General features: G+C 38.2%; 1 protein-coding gene across 6 annotated transcripts in view; it reads right to left on the bottom strand.

Moving 5' to 3' along the window:
• The window catches only part of TBC1D5 (TBC1 domain family member 5), a 338,077-nt gene that overhangs the window by 85,433 nt on the left and 228,852 nt on the right, over positions 1–23,792 (bottom strand). For all 6 annotated transcript variants that reach the window (XM_076331221.1, XM_076331219.1, XM_076331224.1 and 3 more), the window contains one exon: positions 1,226–1,368. In XM_076331221.1, the coding sequence (XP_076187336.1) occupies positions 1,226–1,368 (143 nt within the window). The remainder of the gene's footprint in view (positions 1–1,225; positions 1,369–23,792) is intronic.

Genomic DNA, 23,792 nt, shown 5'->3' with positions numbered 1-23,792 from the left:
GACACAAAATAAAATACTGATGTTAAGAAACATTTTTACATGCATCTGCATTACGTATCTATACCAAAAATTTTAAGATAATTTCAGTTTACTGCACATAAACAAGCCAGATTTAGATTGCAGAACATAATGACCTGGAATCAGATCATCCTGAAACAGCAGCATTAATTTTGCAACCTCTAAACTGAATTAAATGTCCACTTCTTTGAGAGGAATGTAAGGTAGCTCTATATGCTGCATGTTTATTAAAAAGTAATTAAAAAACCACATGAAGGCAGGCAGTGGAACGACAGTACGTGTAAAGTACATGCACGTTTCAAGATTGGGCCCTAAAATAGGCATCACAGATGTTGAAAACTTCATGTGTTCTAGAATACAAAATTATGTCAAATATGTGACCTTGTTATAACCTAAAGCTTACAGATTGTATATAATTAACTCTGAACAGCATGCTATGGAATTCATATATTTAATGACAGACGTGCATCTTGCTGCAAAACGCATACTTTGTTGCGGCAAAGTTGTACACAGAATTTTTTGCAAAATATGATGGGACAGAAATAAATGCCTCAATCATTACATATCTTCCTCCTCCCATTCACAATGATATAAGCTAACAACATTTTTATGATTTCTTGTTTGTCCCAACTTAATGTATTTATTGGTCATCACTAACCCGTAAGAATTCACCTTTGCACATATTTCAGATGTACTAAAATAAAATAAAATGAAATGATCATTTTTTAAATATGCCACTCTTGCACAGAATAAACATGTTTTGTAATTGTTACTCATTTCTGCATTTACATTTCCCTCAAGATATATCTTCGAAAATTATGAGTCAGTCTGCATTTTCACATTTCTCACAGCAGAACAGCATAAAAATATTTCCAGTGTCAAAGGAAGGCTTTACTCAATTCATCAGCTTGGTCAGAAGGTGGAGCTCTATACATACCTGTATCGCCTACTGCACATAAAATCTGCAACACCATATAAAACCACAGAACTACTCAGAAAACAAACCTGCATTTAACTCCAAGATACAATTTGTTTCATAAATACAGCAGACCGCGTCTGATAATAAATGGCTCCTCTCCTAGCATTTGGAACGATTTTCAGTATGTTAAAAAAGTCACAATGGAATTTAGCATTTCTTAAGTCCTCTTTTTCTTTGAAAAATAGGTTTGCATTCTTTTTAAAAGATCGTAAGATAGTTGATACTTACAGGCATCTCGAATATATAACAACATGGCTACAAAAATGTAGTCAACTAAATTCAGGGTGATACTGTCAGCAAATAGAGCATCCCAGACAACCAGAAGGTCCTGAAGTGGGAATTCACGTCCAAACAGGAGCCTTACCCATCGCCTGAAAAAAAGGGAAAAGACGTGATTTGTATTTTTCCATTTTGCCAAGTATGGTAAAGTCAGGATACATATCCCAGGATCACCTACAATCCAAAACATTTTACCAGAAAATTTTGCAAAGCGTGAAGATCTGTGATAACCACTTAACTAACTGTATTTGTGGAAATGTTACTGCATCTACATTAAAGAAGCGATACATTACAGAGTGTAGAAGCTTAACTGACTAATATTATTACGTGGGTGAACCTCAAAGGACAAAACATATCAATCCTATAGACCATATTTTTGAGCATTTAATGTGATAGGGATCTAAGATGAAAGGGAGAAAATGTTACGCAAGAATAGCCTGGAACAGCAAAAACAGGAGGGCGAAGCCAGTGGTTTATGAGAAGCTCTGAAAAGTCCAGTCAAGTGAAAGCCAGTTCAGAGGCAGATGCCAAACAGCAGTTAAAATGGACCGGGTCACACTTACTTTGAAGAGGCTTCCTCCCTGTTATTGATGACAGTGTTCGCAGCTCCATGTAAAATACGCTATGGATGCTATTTTGATTAAACCTAATTTAAATATTTAGCAGATTTAGTGATAATCTGCATGTAGACTATACCATTAATTCCTGTTCATATCTGTGCTGTTTTCATACCTAGCAAAATGTGAAAATCTGTCTTACTAAATGCAATATTTGCTTGAGGCTGGAAGCTTGAGATGCAGTAGAAGAAAATTATTTCTCAAGATTTTGTATTTCCAGTTCTGGCTCTTACACTGACTTACTTGCTGACCTCAGGAAAGGCACTTCTCTTTCCTATTCCAGAACGGACCCGCTAGCTTTGTACCTTTTTAGGTAGGATTATCTAAGGTTACATTTGAAAGAGCTAAAGAATAGTTAGTAACATTAATCCTGAAATAGTTATTACGAAATGGACTTAAAAATAATGAATTACATTTTTAGCTGGGATATGCAAATTACTACGCATGTGGAATCTGTTTATTCAGTGGCAAGAAAAGATTGATTGCAAATTTCTGCTAAGCAAATTAAGTCATTCTTTAAAACTCACAAAAATTTCTAAAAAGGCAACTAGAAATTCCATCAAGATCAGTTTCACTTGTAAGAATTCATGTTTAACCACTTTCGTCCCAGAACTCATTGTTGGTGAAAGGCACCTGCTTTTTTTTTCCTGATTCCAGTAATAAAAGTTCATTTCTAGACAAATTAATTCCAACATGTCAGTTGAGCACAAGCTTTTAAGATAGCAACAATCTGTACAAAAAGACTCTCTCTTACAAAAGAAATTCAGTGGAACTGTTTTGTGAGTCAAGGTTGTGTTCACTTAAACTTTTATTCCCCCTGCCACTGGAACCGTATGTATAATCTGCAAAAACATCCATGTTACACATTTAGAGATCACTACACAGAATTTTTCCCTTGCAAGACATGTTCCCTTTTAAAAGTGAAAATATGCGATTTCAAAAGACAGCATCGTCTCATCCTTATATCAAACATGTACGTTCTAAGGTCTTGTAACTTTTTATGTTAGCGTAGTAATTATAAAAGTCGCAATATTAGCTATTACAAATTACAAACTCTATGATCACACCCCTTTCCTATGAGGACTTATTTTCAGGCCTCAGGAAGAGAAGTCAGAAGAACTGTTAACACAAAAGCAAGGCTTAGCTAGTGCATTTAATACCATGCCTGTTCTATGGGATTTTACCACATAGTGGCACATTACCCTACAGCGCCTAGCCTACAGGAGACTATTATCCTATGGTGACACAAACATTACCCAAACTCTGCGTAAAGCCTATTACTTGCATTAACAACCCCTCCCACCTGTAAAACTGCAACTTTCAAGTTACACAAACTGTTAGGCAAGAAATTTCAACTAAGCTTGAAGCATTTGAGCTGACTTTGCTTGCAACTACCCAAATCTCATTCAGAAGCCTTGCTAAAAGTCTAATACACTTCAAGGGAAAAAATACACCATGGTGTAATGGGATTTGTTATTAGTCTTTTATTAGAAATCTCTTTTGCTCCTTTACTACTTCATTATGCAGTGTTAATCGTTTGTAGATGCAGGTTTATTCTGCTCAAACAGAAGTCATTCCTTTTTTTCTCCTGCTTTTATATTTTCTCCTGGGAAAATTAAATCTCAGTCCCCAGAGGTATCACATTTCACAGATGTAGACTGCTGAAGAACAACTGGACTTCCTTTTGCAACCGTAGTATTACCGTTAATTATTTGAACCTTCCCGTCTTAAAGGGAGTAAGCAATTCATACTGTTGTAAATGCATATATACTAACTGCTCTCTTATTTTCTTCGGCAGCGTTTAGCTCATAGCGTCTATAAAGCAAGGACCCTATTGCCTATGAACCATGCTGCCATATGGCAGGACTTCACTCAGCTTTTATATTCATAAAAAGGGATCTTAATTCCTTAAAGTAAGCGTCCACACTGAAAAGCTGTCTTTCAAACTAACACGTTTTTATTGCTTTTACAAATATTTGCAGAGAATTTGAGACACACTTAATAATTGCATTGGACATGATAAACCTTTTTTTTTGTTTGTTTGAGATGGCTGTCTGTGGTTTAATTATTGTTATGTCCTGTTAATCTTGCCTTACATCTGTTACACCTGCAGACTGCGAGGCTCACAATAGTATAACTTTTATCACATGCAGTAATACGATTATTCATATTTTACCAGGCATACTTAGCAATTAAAATATACAAAAAAAATACAGATTCTTTAAAGCTATAATACACCAAGGTACTACTACCTACATTGTAGAATATGTAACTGTATCTTCCACTTATGATTCCTATATAATTAAACCAATATTCTCAAGAGATCAGTAATTACTAGCAATAGCTAATGATTCATTAATGACCTTACAATACAGAGAAAGCAGGAGAAAACTGTGCTCTAATAAAGCCATTAAATAAAGCGATGATCCAGCCTTACCAGTTTTAACTAAAACCACAACCATTTTGACCCAGATTTACAGGACAATTCTCCAAGCATCATAAAATCGACATGTTATGTGTTACATATATTTAGCTGGTTCTTCTTGGAAGGCAGAGAATTCTTTAAAAAAAATTAAATAAGCCTAAGAAATGGTTACAGATGAGGCGATACAAACCGTTTAGGAGTGTTTATGAGGACAAAACAACACAATGAAATAAGAAAGAGTAAGAAAAACTATAATGCCAGGAAAGGGAAAGCATGACTCTTAAGCTACTTCTAAATGACTAAATCTAGGACCTACAACTTGTCAACAAGTTGCCTAAAAATTCTACTGTAAGAGCCTGTTTTCAGCCATTTATACTTTTGCTAAACTCAATCTTCAGTACAATTTGCATCTCTTCAAGGCTTGATTTTTTTTATTCATTAATACTATCCATTAGAACAAGGTTAAAAAAAATTCTGCTCATGCTTAACTTATTTTTTCCCCAAGCTTTTCATAAAGAAGGTCTAGAATCAAAACAACAAGGTCTCTGGTATTTCCTTTTTGCCATGTGTATTAAAAAAATGCCCAAATTTGATGATTCCTGGGTTGACCTAAACACAGCAGAGTACAGATTTCCACAGAGTATGTTCTGTTTCTTCCTAACTCTCCTCACCAACCCAACGGTGCATCTGCCATCCCATCCTTCACCCCAGCTGCACCCTCCTTCCTGCATGGGAAATGGCAAAGGTGCGTATCATCCATCTGCAATGGCTAGTGCCACTTAGCGGATGTGACGGTGGAGGATGCTGTTCATCTAGTTTCCAATGCTTGCAAGTTTCACTAGTGGGAGTCTTCCAGAGAAAGGGAGGGTCAGTAGGACTTTGCAGGATGTCATTTCATTCTCAGTGCAAGTTTTGCTGCTTTTTTTTTACAATAAGAAAACTATTTAAATGGATTGTAAGAACTGAAAAGAACACCATCTTATCAAAACTAAGCACTCGGAAGCTGAGAAATGCCAAATTTAACATCAGTTGTTTACTGACTGAGAAAATGATATGTAAGCTCTGTCTCTTTAAACTCCGTCATGAATTATGTTCAAGCAAACATTTGTAGCCAGTGCAATTTACTATGTAAAGTTATGGTCAATAATTTAGGAGAAAGGGTAGACAGACTTGAGCTGTGATCTGCTTGTTCAAAAATAAGATATGGAAAAAGGATGAGGAGCGACATTTGTGTAACACTTTCAAAAGAACTTAAAGCTATATGGAAGATAAAGAATTAACCAGTTTAATGCCCGACAGTAAGCACTACTCTGGACTGACTTGATGCCTGCGCTATGATTTCAGACGTCTGTGTTTCTAACCTACGGGCACTGGGTGGGCTGCAGTTGAAGAAGGCTGCGTATCTCCCTGGCTGTCCTGCAGAGGTACCCAGCAGCAGGCAGGGCTAACACAGGGGCTACTGCTCCTGGAGCAGCGCTCGTCAACACTTGCAGGGATGAGAAGAGCGAAGATAGCTGCAAATATACAGCAAAAGCACCCTCAAAAGAAGACATTTGGTACCAGAAACTCTCCCGGATTTGGTAGTTGCCAGACAGTCAGAGGGGAGATGGCAAGTTCAGTCAAAGGATGAAATTTATAGGGGTGTAGGATAGTTTACTTTCTTTTAATGACATGAAGGAGACCAATCAAGACAAGCTTTAGTAACATTTCAGCTTAGACTTGTTACACAGTCCATTTCTCCAGTGTTCTGTCTCCTTTCTTAATAAATCTTGTTTTTATTAAGACTCCTGCGGCTTTATACAGTTCAGGGATTTTGTACAGAATGTCCTAAAGAGATTAATAAAACCTTCAAACGATACAAGACAATGAAGGAAACATGCCCAAAGTATAATCACAACTTGTTCTTTCAGCTACTCTTCGACAAGGGTCTTGTGGAAGGACAGTACTGCTCATGGTGCACGAGAAACTCTTAATGATCACAGATGCGAAGAAAGGCAAAAATCTAAGTGTAACAATTAACAAAGTGACATTTCTAAAATAAACAAAACCTTACTAAAATTCAGTATTTTGTCAGAACAGAAAGAAGCATGTGAAATCCTAATAAAGTAAAAAAAACTGGTATAAGAAGTTATGTAGGAAGCTCACCAGACTTTCAGGCATTTACAGAAACTTCTGATGTGTTCAATCTAAATGCTGAGAATTTTACATACAGCATACCCTCACATGCACAGCACCCATAAAGGGTTTACAGTGAGATATTGTTACAGCATATGTTGCATTTTTTGCCTTAATCTACTTAACTTGTGAAGGGAATGAAAACAGACATCTTGCTACAAGATGTGTTTATTTCAACCATAAATTCAAATGTTAATTCTGGATTTATTAGATAAAATTATGTGGCCTTTGTCATTTGAGAAGGCAGAAAGATGATCAGGTTTTCCTTAGGCTTTAAAACATTTAAATATTATAGATTTCTACCACCATCTCCAGCAGAGTACGTCGATTGTACAAAAGTGTGTGTGATAAGGAGGGAAAAAGTGTGTGCCAGCATCTAACAAACAATTCGGCTTCTCCTTAGACTTAGAGACAATGGAAAGTATATAAAAAAGATTCTTCTTATGTGTACACATACACCTGCCTTATCTGTGTAAGTAATTTCAGGTTTGTATGTCGACTACTATTCTGCCAGAGAACGACATACACGCTTTGGTGTGATCTAGGTGGGATTCTCCTGTCCTGCACTCCCATTCATTTCATCCGGCTTCTCCTGTACTGGCTGCATGAAGATTTGGTGGATCACTGCACCAAACGCACGAGTCATGGCTACCACTGTTGGACGGATACAATGTAGGGCTTTGGGTTTTTTTTCTGGTTCAAATTTTGTTCCGTTTGTGGTGGTGACATTCACTCGTTTTTTTAAGTTTTGCATAGTTATATCAAAATCCCCTCAACTTTAAAAACTGTGATAAGATCCACAGGCTTTCTGTTCCGCGGCTTAGAGTAGGGACCTTGAAGAGTAGTTATATGCAAAGATAAAGATTATGGTGTTTGAAAACAATACAAATAAAAATGAAACTACACATTTACATTATGGATTATATGGGTTTCAAACTCTACTGTAGGTTTTTCTGACAGAAAATAAAGATTTAAAATTAAATAATAATGATAATGAACACTGTTTATTAATATAAATCTACTCAAATTTAGGCTAAGTGATGGACAAGAACCCGCTACATAGTATACATTGTTACCTTCTTTCCACTGGGGAAAATGGTTTTGATTCGTCCTGTTGAAAATTCCTGCGGTTCTACATATCCTGAATTTTTTTAATATTAATTACTTTGTCATATACAGACTAGCATAACTCTTTAAATACCTTTAATTTTATTTTTACAAATAAATTATGTGACATGAGCATCTAATTGTTATTTGGATTATTTCCTTTCCCATTTGGTTTCTTTAAAATTACTGGCAAAGATTACTCAGTTTTGCATTTAAGAAAAATTCTTTCCGTTTTTGGAAGACTCTATGCATTGTCTTATTAAAGCAAGTTTTTCTTTCTAAAAAATGAGTTCCTGATAATTATCTCCCCCTCCTTACTGTAATTTACCTGTCTTGGCAAAAGCACTTACCGCTGTCTTAAGCCAGACCAATTGTAATATACTCACTTGCAGGTATGCGCTTAATGAAAAAGGTGCCATTGCATATTCATAGCAGTAATGTTTAATATTTTTAGGAATGTACTACAATAAAACCTGTTAGCCTGCTTTGGGTAGGTTTCTGTTCCAGCTCTTAACTAACTTCAGGCACTTGTTTTGGCATCAGTGCTGCCCTTGGCTTCAGACTTTCCATGGCTGCCGCTGTCGCCTACTGCTGCTCCCCACCTGCAGCCAACTTCTTGGGTGGTACCAGTAACTACTGGTGGGTGCCTTGGGCACGTTCACCAGAAGTGGTGGTGCCTCTGCTAGAGGGAAGATAATTTTCCTTCATGTTCTTGCTATGGTCTTGGTCCCCAATGTAGTTCTAGCCTATTGTACTGTTTCAAGTGTTGATAGCTGTATTTTGATGTTCTTCTGAATTTGTTTTGGAAGTTCTTTCCTGCGAATTTATGGGAATCCACTTAATGCTGACAAGAGTGACGTATTTTGCTCCTTCATGCAGCCATTGCAAAGTGTACATTTTTCCTGCCACTTCACCCTGCTGTCGTATACACCCCAATGATAAGGAACTTTCTTTAAAATAATTTTTACAAAGAGGATTACTGGTAACTATACTCACTAAAACCTATCCCTGATTTTAAAATTCTGCTCCACATTTCTACTCTACTCTATAACAAGGGTACCTGGTTATATAGGACATGGAAAAGGCTGAAGTAATGAATGCAGCCTTCACCTCAGTCTTTACTAGCAAGACTGGCTTTCAGGAATCTCAGGTCCCAGAGACGGGGAAAAAGGCTGGAGCAAGGAAGATGTACCCTTGGTGGAAGAAGATCAGGTTAGGGAATACTTCAGCAAGCTGGACATACATAAGTCCATAGGCACTGATGGGACGCACCCATGAGTGCTGAGGGAGCTGGCGGATGTCATTGGGAGGCCACTCTCAATAGTCTTTGATTGATCATGGCAACTGGGAGAATGTCCAAAGATTGGAGGAAAGCAAATGTCACTCTTATCTTCAAGAAGGTTAAGAAGGAGGACCCAGGGAACTACAGGCCAGTCATCTTCACCCTGATCCCTGGGAAGATGATGGAGTAGCTAATCCTGGAAACCATTTCCAGGCACATGAAGGACAAGAAAATCATCAGCATGGGGGAAGACAAATGATACACAATTCATACCAACAAAAAGCCACGTAAAATATACACCAAAAGATCACCACAAGCAGCTCTTCCCTTCCCCCCCGCAAGCCACAATAACGCCATAAACAAAAATAAAACCCCCACAATGACAAGTAGACCACTGGAGAAACTTGCCTAAAGATGTGGTGGTTTTCCATACTGGAATCTTTAAATTCTGATCGGATGTTATTACAAAATTCTGGATAGATATCATGTAAGATTGGATCTGATTCAGAGATTATTTGATAAAGTCCTATAAAGGCAGGAATTCAGACTAATTAAACTCATAAACCTGTATAATCTTCAGTTACTGCTCTGATTTTGTAATTTATTTGATTGATCTTCTTAATGCAAAACTCCAATAATATGAGTGGCTGAAACAAGCTCTTAACCTGCATGTAATTGGTTCAGCTTTTCTTTACCTAATGGATGAACTTTATTTTGACTTTTTTCTCTGACAGAATTCTAGTTTCTCTGCATATTCAAATACTTTTTAAAGTAGTAGTTTTATCTGCAGGCTTTGCCAATGGTTCCTCCATCAAAGTTGCAATAGTCCATTTCTAGAAAAGCTTGAATCTAAATTTATTTGTAACAGTAATTATGGACTAACACATTGTAAGACACAAGACTGTTTTCATTATCAGTTCTGATCTCCATCAGTTTTAGCTTGCTGTACTGGCTTGGTTAGACTACAGACACTTCCCCCTACCTCTTCATCCCTCTAACATTTTCAGAGGCTATTTTGGTTTTTAGATACTACAAGACTGTAAGCTTGTGGAATAGGAAAGAGTGAAAAAAAAAACCCCTCTCTCATTAGTCTGTTCAACTGATTTGAAAATTGATTTGATTAGTATCAGAGAGAATTCTGCAACTGGCTCTTCCATTAACACTAAAAACTTCAAAAACAGAGCTAAGAACTTGAATGTGATTAGAAGAAAAAACAGAAACAAGTTTCCCATTTTTTCAGCAGGAAAGATGGGAGAAACTGGACCTTTAGATGAATATTTATATTGTGGATGTAACAAATTATCAGAGATTTGCATTGAATGTAGCATTTAATTTAAAGAAACTCTGCAGTGGGAGAAGAGCACAGTCTCCATTCCTCCTAAAACTTTAAAAGTTAAAATACTTCCAATTTTAGTATTTCACATACACAACACTTTACGAAGGCTTAGTAATTAACAGCTATTAGAAGCATTGTATTGACAATGATAGCCTGTGTTTGCAGTAAATACTAAAGACATCCAATTACTGGACTATAACAGTTTACTGACCATTCATTACTATGAAGCATGGATAAAACTGTTGTACTCCAGTAGTTATCTACAGAAAGAATGGATCATAATAAAATAACTAACATAGTTTCAGCCATTACTGAATTTTTTTAAAGGACAAAAGTCCTAGACATTTGTCAAGATCTTTTAAAAAGGTGCTTCAAGTTGACAACAAATATCACAGATCAAAGTTGAGGCACCCAGTTTTTAAATGTTGGCCAAAATACAGAGGTAACAACATGAAGAGTCCAGCTGTTACACCATGACTCATTTAGAAATTATCTGGGCTAAACTGTGCTTTTATTCCATGGAAAAAGACTGAAGAATACTGCTGTGTTTCTGCAAAACAACTAAATTTAAACAGCTCAGGCAATACCCAGATTTAAAAAGCAAGGTTCAGTGTGATAAAGTTATGGTGATAAACTAGTAGGACCAGGGGGCTGCTACATTCTACCGGAAAAAACCTTCTGAAGTCAATGATAAACACCCCTTAAGTGCAAGGAGTATGGGACTTTATCTCTGATACATATCTAAACCCCTAATTTAATGACAAATATCTACACTCATAAGAGAAAAATGTAAGACCTTGAAGGTGTGACTACTGAATGAAGCCCCCATAACCCAAGGGGAAATGGTTACCAACCTGCTACACCACTTAGACACACACAAGTCTATGGGGCCAGATTCAACCCACCCAAGGGTACTGAGGGAGCTGGCGGAAGTGCTCATCAAGCCACTTTCAATCCTTTATCAGCAGTCGTGGCTAACAGGGGAGGTCCCAGTTGACTGGAGGTTAGCAAATGTGACACCCATCTACAAGAAGGGCCGGAAGGAAGATCTGGGGAACTACAGGCCTGTCAGTCTGACCTTGGTGCCAGGGGAGGGTATGGAGCAGATCATCTTGAATGCCATCACATGGCACATACAGGACAACCAGGTGATCAGGCCCAGTCAGCATGGATTTATGAAAGGCAGGTCCTGTTTGACTAACCTGATCTCCTTCTATGACAAGGTGACCCGCTTAGAGGATGAGGGAAAGGCTGTGGATGTTGTCTACCTAGACTTTAGTAAAGCCTTTGACACTGTTTTCCACAGCATTCTCCTGGAGAAACTGGCAGCTCATGGCTTAGACAGGTGTACTCTTCGCTGGGTAAAAAAACTGCCAGGATGGCCAGGCCTAAAGAGTTGTGGTGAATGGAGTTAAATCCAGTTGGTGGCCGGTCACGAGTGGTGTTCCCCAGGGCTCAGTATGGGGGCCAGTTCTGTTTAATCAATGATCTGGACGAGGGGATCGAGTGCACCCTCAGTAAAGATGACACCGAGTTGGGCGGGAGTGTTGATCTGCTCGAGGGTAGGAAGGCTCTGCAGAGGGACCTGGACAGGCTGGATCAATGGGCCAAGGCCAACTGTATGAGATTCAACAAGGCCAAGTGCCGGGTCCTGCACTTCGGCCACAACAACCCCATGCAGCGCTACAGGCTTGGGGAAGAGTGGCTGGAAAGCTGCCTGTCGGAAAAGGACCTGGGGGTGCTGGTTGACAGCCAGCTGATCATGAGCCGGAAATGTGCCCAGGTGGCCAAGAAGGCCAATGGCATCCTGGCCTGTATCAGAACTAGTGTGGCCAGCAGGAGTAGGGAAGTGATCGTGCCCCTGTACTCGGCACTGGTGAAGCTGCACCTCGAATACTGTGTTCAGTTTTGTGCCCCTCACTACAAGAAGGACATTGAGGTGTTAGAGCATGTCCAGAGAAGGGCAACGAGGCTGGTGAGGGGTCTGGAGAACAAGTCTCATGAGGAGCAGCTGAGGGAACTGGGGTTGTTTAGCCTGGAGAAAAGGAGGCTGAGGGGAGACCTCATCGCTCTCTACAACTACCTGAAAGGAGGTTGTAGCGAGGTGGGTGTCGGTCTCTTTTCCCAAGAAACAAGTGATAGGATGAGAGGAAATGGTCTCAAGTTGTGCCAGGGGAGGTTTAGATTGGATATTAGGAAAAATTTCTTCACTGAAAGGGTTGTCAAGCATTGGACCAGGCTGCCCAGGGAAGTGGTTGAGTCACCATCCCTGAGCTATTTAAAAGACGTGCAGATGTGACACTTAGGGACCTGGTTTAGTGGTGGATTTGGCAGTGTTAGGTTTACGGTTGGACCTGATGATCTTAAAGGTCTTTTCCAACCTAAACTATTCTATGATTCTATGAATTCTTACTGCTCTTTGCCTCTACGCAATTCAAACCGACAGTCCTAAATACTGATGATGCATGTGCATTTTGTTTTGAAAATCACTGCAGAGTAGCAAAAACATTTTTTTTTAAACAAAAATAATTACAGGTGAATGATTTTAAACACTGTTTGCTGCAATAAACCTATTGAAACAAAAGAGGCACTTCTAAATTAGTGAAGTTCCTACTGATATCAGCTATTAGCAATTAGGAACTCCACCCCCCAACTTTTCCATCTTTAAACAGCAATGATTAAATTTGGTTTTAAAGTGGAGAAATTATATTAGAAAAACAACTCTCAGTGTTGCAATTTAAGCACAGTTCTTAAGATGATAAAATAAATTTGCTAATAGCTTTATCCATTGACTCAAGATGCATGCAGTAGGTTTAAAAGATACAACGATCCTTTTGTACAATCTCTCTTTAAAAGAGGAATCTGTAACATTTTACTGTCTCATATTGTTAATTCTTCTATAGAGTTACTTCATTTCCCTGTAGAATCCACTTAGACAAGACTTAATAACGATGACGTATTTTAAAATAAAAGGAAGAGAGATAATTTTGTTAATAGCTCTAAAGTAAACAAATAAGTACTGATAAAATGTTACGAAGTTTATATTCTATCTTGGAGACTTCCCTATCATAATTAAATAAAATGCTTTTTCTCCCCATAAAAAATTGAAATCTACAATTGAACCATCTTTCTGTTACTCTGTATTGAAATGTTAAAACAAATGAACTTTTTTCTGGTATGCTAAATAAAACATATTCAAAATTTCAAGAGATTTTTTTTTTAATTCTTCAGAAGCTATCTGGCTATGTCCAGCAATGGAACTGCTACTGTTGTATTCAAAACAACAAGGCAACATGCCTGTTGTGACTGTACCACCAATGCACATTAGTCTTTTTTTCCTTTCTAATGCCATTTCTCCACCACAGGTGTTTTTTGGTGTTACAGAGAATTCAGCTGATAACGAAGACAGTTTTAGGTTTTCATAGTAAAATTAAGGATGTAAATATATCCAAGAATGTGCATTATAATTTAAAATGGTAACTTTAAGCTAATTAAATTATATATCAGATTGCTTCCTTTATCTCACAAAACTGAATAAATATACGTCAAACATACCTGAAGTAAAAGGACATGGCCTTTACAAAGTGATAATCTTTCAGTTGGGCTTAAAGCATAAGAAATTGAGATTGTGATACTTCGATATGAAGAAAACAAAAAAACTTATTAAGCTATTTGGCAGCCATGCTCAGAATAAAACAGGCACCAGTAATGAAGACTTTATTAACATCAACAAAATCTTACTATACATACCTTTTGCAGAGGCCTTATTTTAGTATTTGGAAAATTCCTGCTAATTATGCTGAATATGAACACAGGTAAAACTAGACCACCACAGATAAATAAATTCCTTGCCAATGAACTGATAAGAAAAATGTGTAGAGATAATAGGACACCAAAACAGATGCAAAAACCCGCTAGACAGATACTTATTTAAAGTATCATTTCCTATGCATCCAGGACTTTGTCTGGGTATCTTCCATGAATGACTGGAGCACCCAACCTTACAGCAACTTGGTAGAGGAAGGAACTCTACTGGAAATTCCCTGTTTGGAGCTGCTGCCCACAGGGGCCAGACCACCTCCACAGCAGCCCTCAGTGGGGAGCGAATCCTGGCTTTCTATTTTCCTTTTCATCACAGTATAACGGACCTATTTCAGAGATGCTTTCCCCTTGAGAGTCAAAATTAAACCGCAATAAACCTAAAATGGACAGAATTCCTACCTACCACCTAAACTGGGGGCTTATTTCTGCAAACCTCTTTGTAATTAAGTATATAAGATTTCAAAATCTCTTTGTGGCTCTCCACTCCAGAGAAGAAATTTATTTATTTTTTTAGAACGAGGAGAGAAGATTTATATCATCACTGAATTCAATATTACATCTATTGTACGCTCTAAAACTAAATTAAGAAGCTGTTCAGAGGCCATACATGCAGCAGTCCATTTCAATCTATTAGTCTGGCTAAATGCCTTCATACATCCAGTGAAGGGAGTCATCATCATCAATCTGCCAGTTTTAGTGACAAGTCAACTACATGTTGTTGCATGCACCGAAGAAACACAAGCGTTTCCTCCCTGCTCTCATACTCCTAAACATAAGAATCAAGTGAGGCTGTTCCAATAGGTAGCACACAAAATGATGGTTTAGCTGCTTAGTGTAAATAACTGTTAGAATCACCACTTTATTTATAACCTCAGTTCAAAGGCAGAATATAAGTTTGGAGCCCAGTTCCATTATCAAGCAGGGTAAGGCAAGGAAGAGTTAACTTCTTTTGCCTGGTAAGTTAATTGCATCATTGTTATCCAGAGTCTTGCTCTCATTTAAACTGTTAAACAAAAAAATGCACACTTTAAAGTTGTTTTATCCTTTCTGTATATACTTAAAAAAAGTTGTTTTACATATTAGTTACAAGAACAAGAACTTCTACTTTTGTGAAAAAAAGTACCGACGACTGGTGGAGTTTTGTGTTGTGTAGCGGCAGCCTTATGGGAATACTGCATCTTTTCGGAGATGCACAAGGGCTTAGTGGTCTCATTTAGCTACCTATGTGCCCCTGCAGAAGCCCTGCTAGCAATAAAACACTCTGGTGGCAAACAGCTAATTCATTAATTAACCACAGTATTTGCTGGAAAGGAAAGCACTAAACAACACTGCACAGAAAGTGCAATTGCCGTTGTTCCAGGTCCCTGTCTGCAGTATGTGCGGCAGAGGCAAGCAATGCCTATGCTGTTTCTAATTATTCCAATTATCATGGCACACTATGAAAACTTGATTAATAACACTGAAGATATTGTTGTGGCAATTAGCCATATGGTTGTGGGACTTTATTCTGTCACGATTTAGCCATTAGCATCTACTTATGTTTGTCAGAACAGAGCATCCGTGACAAGTTGGAGTTCCGCTCACCTTGCCGAGTCCCCGGTGAGCAACACCAGAGAAATGTTTATTCCTGGGAGCCCCGTGCCTGAGTAAATTTTTCATGTGGCATCCGGTCTGACTGGGGACAAATGTCAAGTAGCGTACGCGATGACCCATCAAGTCAGGCTTTCTCTGCAAAAGGTACCTCGTGAACGGCTTGTCAAGGCAGACTTCTTTCAGGGAAGGATTTGACGAGTAAAATCAGTGTCAAATGTCCTGTATTCAATGTTTTCAAGAGTTAACCGTTCAGACAGCATGCACCTACCCTTATTTAGATGTGATGAAATGTTCTATTATGATTTTATACACCTGAGTTACATATTACCGTGTGCTTGAAATGTATATCTCCGAGTAGAGGGACCATGGGACAGCACTACTGTCAGGTTGGTCAGCCGAACTGACAGCTACATGAGCTGACAATTTTTATAAGCCATCTTTTTAAATCACAAAGTATATCTTAAAAAACAAGCTTATTTTAATCGTTCTTTCTTTTCATTTTGTGGTCAGAATAACAGCTCATCTCTAAAAGTTCACCTCTAAGACACAAGGAAAAGCTTTAAAAAATTCATTAATAACGGAAGGCTGCCTTTTTTCCTCCTGAAAGCATAGCAGTAGTCTTACCACTTCCCTAACATTTCTTGCAAATCAGCTAAAGCAAATGTGTTTATATCGGCACGTCACTCAAAATCAAAATGTTTGCAATCAAAGACAACTCCAAACTTGACTAGTTGTCCACAGTTAGGAATCAACAAGTTAGTCCTTATTAAAAGAAGTAGGAAGCACTAAATAATTAGCATCTTGCTGCACAGGGATGCCATATATACAACTGATGAAAATACGCTTACCTATTTTGGACATGAGAGGAGGAAGCAATAACCCAAGTTTGCGGAAATGACAGTAAAATGACACTCTGTAAGAAGTTTTTAAGAAGTACAGAACTTTAAGAAGACCCACAGTATTGTAGAAATTCACCGGCTACTGTTAAAAAGAACAATAAGAATTGCTATTTTTCATCTATTTTTCCCAATACATCTACCTCTACCCTAATGGTAGGCTTTCCTTTTATAGTCACTATCTTCCATCCGTATAGATCTTTCACACACTGTGAGGAGACAGATACATCATTTAAAACCATAAAAGTAATTGTAAAGAAATAAAAATAGACAGAGGACTCTGAGCAGGTGTAATATTTTTAATTAAACTTAACTCATTATTAAATGACAAGAATTCTAGTTGACAAGACTTCTGGGCATAAAATTTGCTGACAAATGTCCATGTAAGAAAACAAGAATGATGTGCACACCTCACACAGCTCACTACTAATAGGGCTATATCAGCAAAATAAAGTTATTGGCAAAAGGGAGGGACTGGATCTGCTTCTCATCAGACATACCAACTTTTAATGGAGAGCTAGTTCTAAGGCTGAAAAAAAAATCAGTAAAACCTTTTTTCCATTTATGCCCTTTTGATTGAGATGATCAAGTTTGTTTTTAAGTAACAGTGTTCGCGGAAAATTATATACTGACTGTCCTAGAAATCCCATCTGTGCACACAGACATTCATATGTGGAGGGGGATCAGGTGTAAGGGAGGTAAATAACTCAAAGAGGGAAATAAGGAGAGAAATATATACTATGCAGGAAGAAAGAGACGAACGACAGAAAAGAGGGAGCAGAAGATTAGGTGGAAGGGAAGTATCGGTGAGGATTTTTTTCATAGGAGCTGTGGAGAACAAGACGGATGACCTAAGGGGTAATTTGTGTGCAGTGTGGGCGCTGGGCTCAGCCCCAAGCCTGTGCAATGGATTCAGCTTTCTCCTTATCCATAGCAGGTGCTGGTAGGTGGTGAAAGCAGCAGCATATGGCCTTGCTCAAAGCTGAACTGACTGTTCTCTCCAAAGGGGTCTGCAGGACTCTCTCCCTGCCCACCACATGGCTTCTGAGATAGAGAGGAGACCCTGCAGCTGGAGATGTAACCCTGCAGAGGGAGCAGAACCACCGTTTTCTCAGGCTGTGTTCTGCTCTTTGCCATGCTGGAAAGCTGCTTTCTACTTTGCAGGCCATCACAAGAATACAATTGTGATTACAATGAAATGAATAATGAGACTGCAGACTATATGGTCTGACGGTTAAGATGATGTATCTGTTTTCTACTTGTTATCCAACCACAAATTTTGGACATAGTATAGTTGAATATATGCTATATTTTCAGCTAGTACTGATACTCGGTATTTAGAGCAAACTAGGAGGATGAAAGAGGAGTTAAAAACTATGCTATCCACATCCAAGGTCAAATCACACCCATGCCTGAAATACAGACAGATCAGATGAGACCACAATCATTCCTCCTTGGCCAAAGTAGCTGTCTGCTAAATCTCCACGCTAGGAAGACGCTCTGTCCTAGGAAAAGATTTTGGCATGTGCAGCAAGGCAATTGTGTTGTCCTGAGAGTTGGGCACACATTCGTTGCCACGCACATTTCGGACTAGCCATACGGGCACCAAAAGTACAAGTCTTACAGCAAGCCATGCTTTAAACAACTCTCGTGTCCCAGCTCCAGCCAATGTTGTAGAGACAGTGGGGGCCGTTCCTTCTCCATTTCTATCTTATTCATACAGCATTAAGTATTTTCAGGAACTTTCTACTACGTATATGTGGCTTTCTGATTATCCTTGGCACTGCAAACTTGGCTGGAATTTCTAGACCCTATTTTTGTCTGCTAATTCACCGTTTTAGATTAACTTATTGTTATATATGGACCAAAACCAGCCAAAATTATAAATATGCCAGGTTTTACAGCTCTATCTACCTCAAACAGGTGCTCCATTTCAGAAATCAAAAAAGTACTTTTTATTAGTTGTTTCTTACCAACCAGAAGTATTCCTCCAGCAAAGAATTCAAGTTCCAATTTTCTGTATGCTTCTCAGAAATTTCAGGGTAGAAAAGGGACACTAAAAATCCCTCTCCGACTCTCTGGCAGAAAATCTGTTGCACACTTATACATTTGAAATAACAGATATCTCAAAATGACACTAATTTGAATTCTATTGTCCTCTTTATACTTTGATCTGTTTCCTTAAAACTGTATTTTAACTTACTTCTAAAGAGAAGTATCTTTTTCTGAGCCTACCACTTTCCAATGCTAATGTGAGAGGTGCACAAGGGACATTTCAGGATTGCTTTTAGGCAGCTTGAAAATGGACCTGACATCCTAATCCTCTGGCATTTCCTACGACTGGCAAATGCAGATGGGGAAAGTGTCAGTCTGATGGGGTAGAGGTGAACGCCTGTTTCGTCGGAGGCATTTCCATGAATGCAGGTAGGCTCTTCTGCAGGCGGCTCCCTAGCTTTTAGAGAAATAGAGATATGGGGAGGGATGTGATCAGATACAGGATAAATGATCCCTAAGGGGAGGTATGAAAAGGAAGGGCTGGAGGCTAGCCGTGTCTAAAGGCTAATTTATCTGACCATGCTCTTCCATGTTCCAGCATAATGATGCCAGTGTACCTGAAGGGTAAGAAGCCAGAAATGTGCCTGGTGCTGCATCTGGTCTGGTGGAGCCAAATGCATTTGCCTGTTAAACAGACTGATCATCCCAGGCAGCACTGGGAACCACCCGCCAGATGGACTGAAACATTCCCTTCAGTTTGTGGGAACAGACTAGCACTCTAAAACAGATCGCACTGATTCGTGATAACCTCAACAATTCCTCTAGGCAAATCTTCTTGACTGAATTCTTGCTCGTGGTTGTTTGGGATGTAGGTGGTATTTTATTTGAAGGAAATTATGCTATTGAGTATTTAGTTGGCTGTGACAGGTAGAATGCATCCTTTGAGGAGGTGGCATCTATCTCTGTCAGTTGAGCCACGCTGTGAAAACACTTGCCAACGATTATTATAAACTTCCTTACTGCCTTGGATGGTATTCCACAATCTTAGATACAGGATCCCATGCCTGCTTTTAAAAGGTCACTGTTCAGGATACCAGTCATTTATGGATTTTACTTTCATACAGAACTTACATGGTCTCCAAAGGATCTGTTCACAGGGAGTTTAGCAAGCTTTTGATGTCCAAAACAGGCTGACTCAGCAACAGCTCTGATTTGGATCACAGAATTTGAAAATGTGGGCTATCCTTGCAGCATTATCTAATTTTATTTTTTTTCTGTTAGAAGCTCCAAGTCTGAGGTTTATACCCAAAGGTTCAAAGAGGTTTATACCTTAAGACCTCACTCATACTTGAGGGAAACAACTTGTACCACAAAAATGATTGAAGCAGTCACATTCAAATCTATTCAATTGTCTGCCGAAACTTATCTTTAGAAAAAGCACATCATCTCAGACCTCACCTTGGCTTTGTGAGAATTTGTGGACTCTTGGGAGTTCATTTTGATTCTGTCCAATCATTAGTAACAAATACGACTTTTTTAATCTAGCATCAACTTTAGGAAAGCTCTTGGCAAGGACAGTAACAACTATAGTATGGAGAAGAAAAGAAGTGAAAGCACATCCATCTTTGGAAAGCAAATGTAACCCACAGGACGAGGCACCAATTTAGGAATTGGGAGACATAGCCATAGGCAAATTATTGTCCCGTATCATTTTCCTCTCTTTATGGAAGATAATAACTTTCATCAAGTACTATGTATTAAAATCTTTATCAGAGAAATCCTTAAATTAAAAAGCAGTATTTTAATATTGTGATAAAACAATTACGAGTAATCTTTTCATGAATACCACAATATATAAAATGATGGGTTTTTCACACGTCAAACCCAGAGACTGAGATTCATACATATAAAGGATATTCTTTTCTTAGCACTGCCTAAGGTGAGTGAGGGTAGTATTTATCAGTTAACCTATCCGTATTAGAAAACAACAAAGGTCACAGTTTCTGACTCTGAATGTGTCCTTCAGAAATACCCATTTTACATACACACATCAAGAAAGGAAGAAGCTGCATATCTGAGGCAAGGACGGTGCACAGTATAAGACACAATTCTTCTACTGGCAAAGAGGCCCTTTGAAGGCCGATTGGTCAAATGAAAAGATGTTATTTTAGAGACATTAACAAGTTTGAAAATAATAAACAAATTAAAAAAAAAACCCTAAAAGACACCAGTTTTATGGCATGCTATACTTTGTCTCAACCTTCTATTTCAAAATCTGTAAATTACTTCGATCCCCAGTCAAAAACCACCTTACCACTTGACTCCCCTACTAACAAACCTCTACTCCACAGGTATCAGATACTTTTCAGATTCACTGGCTGATAACTTACTAATTAAACTCAGAGCAATAATCTTAACTCAAACTTAGGTTTTCAGTTTGGTAGGTCTACTTCAGAGATGAAGAAAAGCTTGCATGCGTGAAAGCCTGTGTACTTTTTCAACCATAATGGTTGCTTTAATGAAAGATTTTATTACTACTTACACACCTTGTCTTGCTACGTTATTAGCCAACCACATCACTGTGAACTGTTTAATTACTGGTATGAGTAAATGAAGCATGTACCTTCAGGTACATATTTCTTGTATTTGGTCAGCAATACTAGCCAAGAGATGAAGATACCTGCAGTATAGAAGCTTTTTTCCCCTGGTGTCTCAGAAAACTTTCTGAAGTCCTGATGGTGAATCTTTTTAATGTCTAACGATAAGTTTATTTTAAAAATACCTTTTTACTGTCTCAGCCAGACAAGGGCTCTACTGATGCTGAACTTGCACGGAAACTACTGATTTACCATCACTGCCTTAAAACTAGACATCCTGCAAGACAAAGGGACAAACTGATCCTTTGAAGTGATTTGATAAACTTTTTCTAAACCAGTTGGAATTTACAGAAGGCAAAATGGTTCACTTAATTTTTGAGTTTTTTGCGGTTATGCCCCTTGTATAACCTTTTGACTACAAGTCCCCTTCAATTTAATGTTGATAATGACTATTAAAACTCAAAGGCATTGAACCAGTTGCTGTCAGTTGTGCCACTGCACAGAGAGATGCAAAATTATTAATTATGTGAAATGCAGATTTACCAAGATAGGAAGTAAACTCTTAATGGCAAGGATATAGGTGACTTGGGTGCTAATGAACTTATGCACCCCGGATGATTAAAAACTGGAGTGAAAGGAGGATGACAACAATATGTTCCATTACTATTAGCAATTTTGTACTTATTGATGATGATGCAACTGAGTCCAGTGTAGCTGCAAGCATGACATATGTTTCCAGGAACTGAGGCCAGAGGAGGTGTTTTAACCAAGAAGGTACCAGGCAAAAAAGCCTCAATCTGCACTACAAATTGGGCAGAGTACAGAATCAATGAGCTAGTAGTGGCTTTAACTGACATAGACACTAACTTCGTGGAGCTTAATGACTTTTCTATTGTATAGTTATAACATTGAGTTTCATTACCATGCCAAACTGCTCCAGTATAATTCATTCAAGGCAAAGAAGAATGATGCTTCAAAGTGGAAATTTGAAGTTACACAGTTAAAACTCAGGAAATGCATACACCTAATTCCTGTCACATTGTGAAATCCACATTCTGCATGTGCATCTCCTTTAGTTCTGATTTTTATCAACATATGCATGATTTTAACACTTATTTCTATTAAAATATGCATCATAAAACATAGCAGATGCATGCAGACAATTAACATATTGTATTAACTTCTGCATTTTTTATTCTTTATTGAATCCTCTGTATTGCATTAACTTTATTTTGCGTTTTCTCTGTTTTCCTTTCACTACCATATAAATAATTTGGTTTTACTAACGTTATTCTAAATGGTTTCAATTGGATCAATTCACTTCTCACTGGGGTGAAGAACTGAGGAGGGGTCAGCACGTACCTTAGCTGCTGAAGTCAATTTTCTGCTAGACTGAGTCAAGAGAGCAACACTGCATCTGTTTGTATTGTTCTGTATCGGTAAATGAAACTTTCCTTTTTTTTTTTTTAAACAAAAGCTTGGTATTTGCAAAAGCTGTAAGACTGTGGAGACCATAATCTAAAATCATGAGAGCCACAATTTTTATGACTACAATCTTCTTTTCCTGGTGTTCAGGCTGTGGTTTTGGGGTGGATTGCGCTGCATGCGTTCTGATGAGACATTTACAATCTCCTTTATGCAAATTACCCCAGCAGCTGTTTAAGAGCTGTGGTTGTCAGACCAGGCAAGGAGAATGTGATTTGGTATGTCACAAATGGGGCAGGGCTTTATTAGGCTCTGCTAGAAAGTTTTAGCAGATGCCTTAGCACAGATTCAGTGTGATCCTGTAACCCCATAACAACTTTATCGCTTATGGAAAGGAAAACACAAAAAGCTCCCAAATACTGTGGGGATTCTTGAAAATAAGCACTTCATACAATGCCTATTTCTGAATTAAGAGTAAATGATAAATGTAATCTTATCATTTAGAGTGGAAAAAACTACAGTTTTCCCCAAATAAATCATATGCAGCTGAAGGAGTTTTCCTGGGGAAAAACCCAGCAATAACACATTTAATACTAAGAGAAAATGTTATGAGTAACCGATGAAGACTGTTTTTCACCTTTAAGAGTGACTCATCATTAAGCAAATGCTACCATTTACAGGTATAAACATTAAGATCCTTTGATAAGACTGCCAGTTGAAAATACTACATCTGGATTAACACTGGACATCCCGTGGTCAGGAGACAGATTAAAAGATCCACGGAGGATTCTTTTAGGACTGAGAGATAGCTCCATCTCATTTAGTCCACTTCCCTGTCATTGTGAGTTAATGTATTACAGGTTTGCTTTTTATTAAGATTCATCTTATACTGATGTTTCTTGTTCTTCTTACTCTTGCCATCACACAGCTCCAGCACCTCACTCCTAGAACAGGTAGCAAGAATTACAGCCCCCTTACAACCTTCTGATAGTCAATGTATAAATTTGAGGCCATTTTGCATTATTTTGCTTTTGGCAACGTTGTCCAACTTTAACTCACTCACTTTCTTACCCAGTATTTATTCCCTGACACATTTCTAGAGATCAATCGTATCCTCTCACCTTCTGTTTGACTTGACTATATAAGTTAAACTCTCTTAAGTGCCTCTTGAAAAATGATGATGGTCAGAAGAATGGGGAAGCTAGATGCCAGCAGCTATACTCAAGCAGTTTGGATTCATCTTTCT

The sequence above is a fragment of the Aptenodytes patagonicus genome, chromosome 2, assembly GCF_965638725.1.
Source record: "Aptenodytes patagonicus chromosome 2, bAptPat1.pri.cur, whole genome shotgun sequence".
Taxonomy (NCBI): Eukaryota; Metazoa; Chordata; class Aves; order Sphenisciformes; family Spheniscidae; genus Aptenodytes; species Aptenodytes patagonicus.
This window is presented reverse-complemented; position numbering and strand designations above follow the sequence as displayed.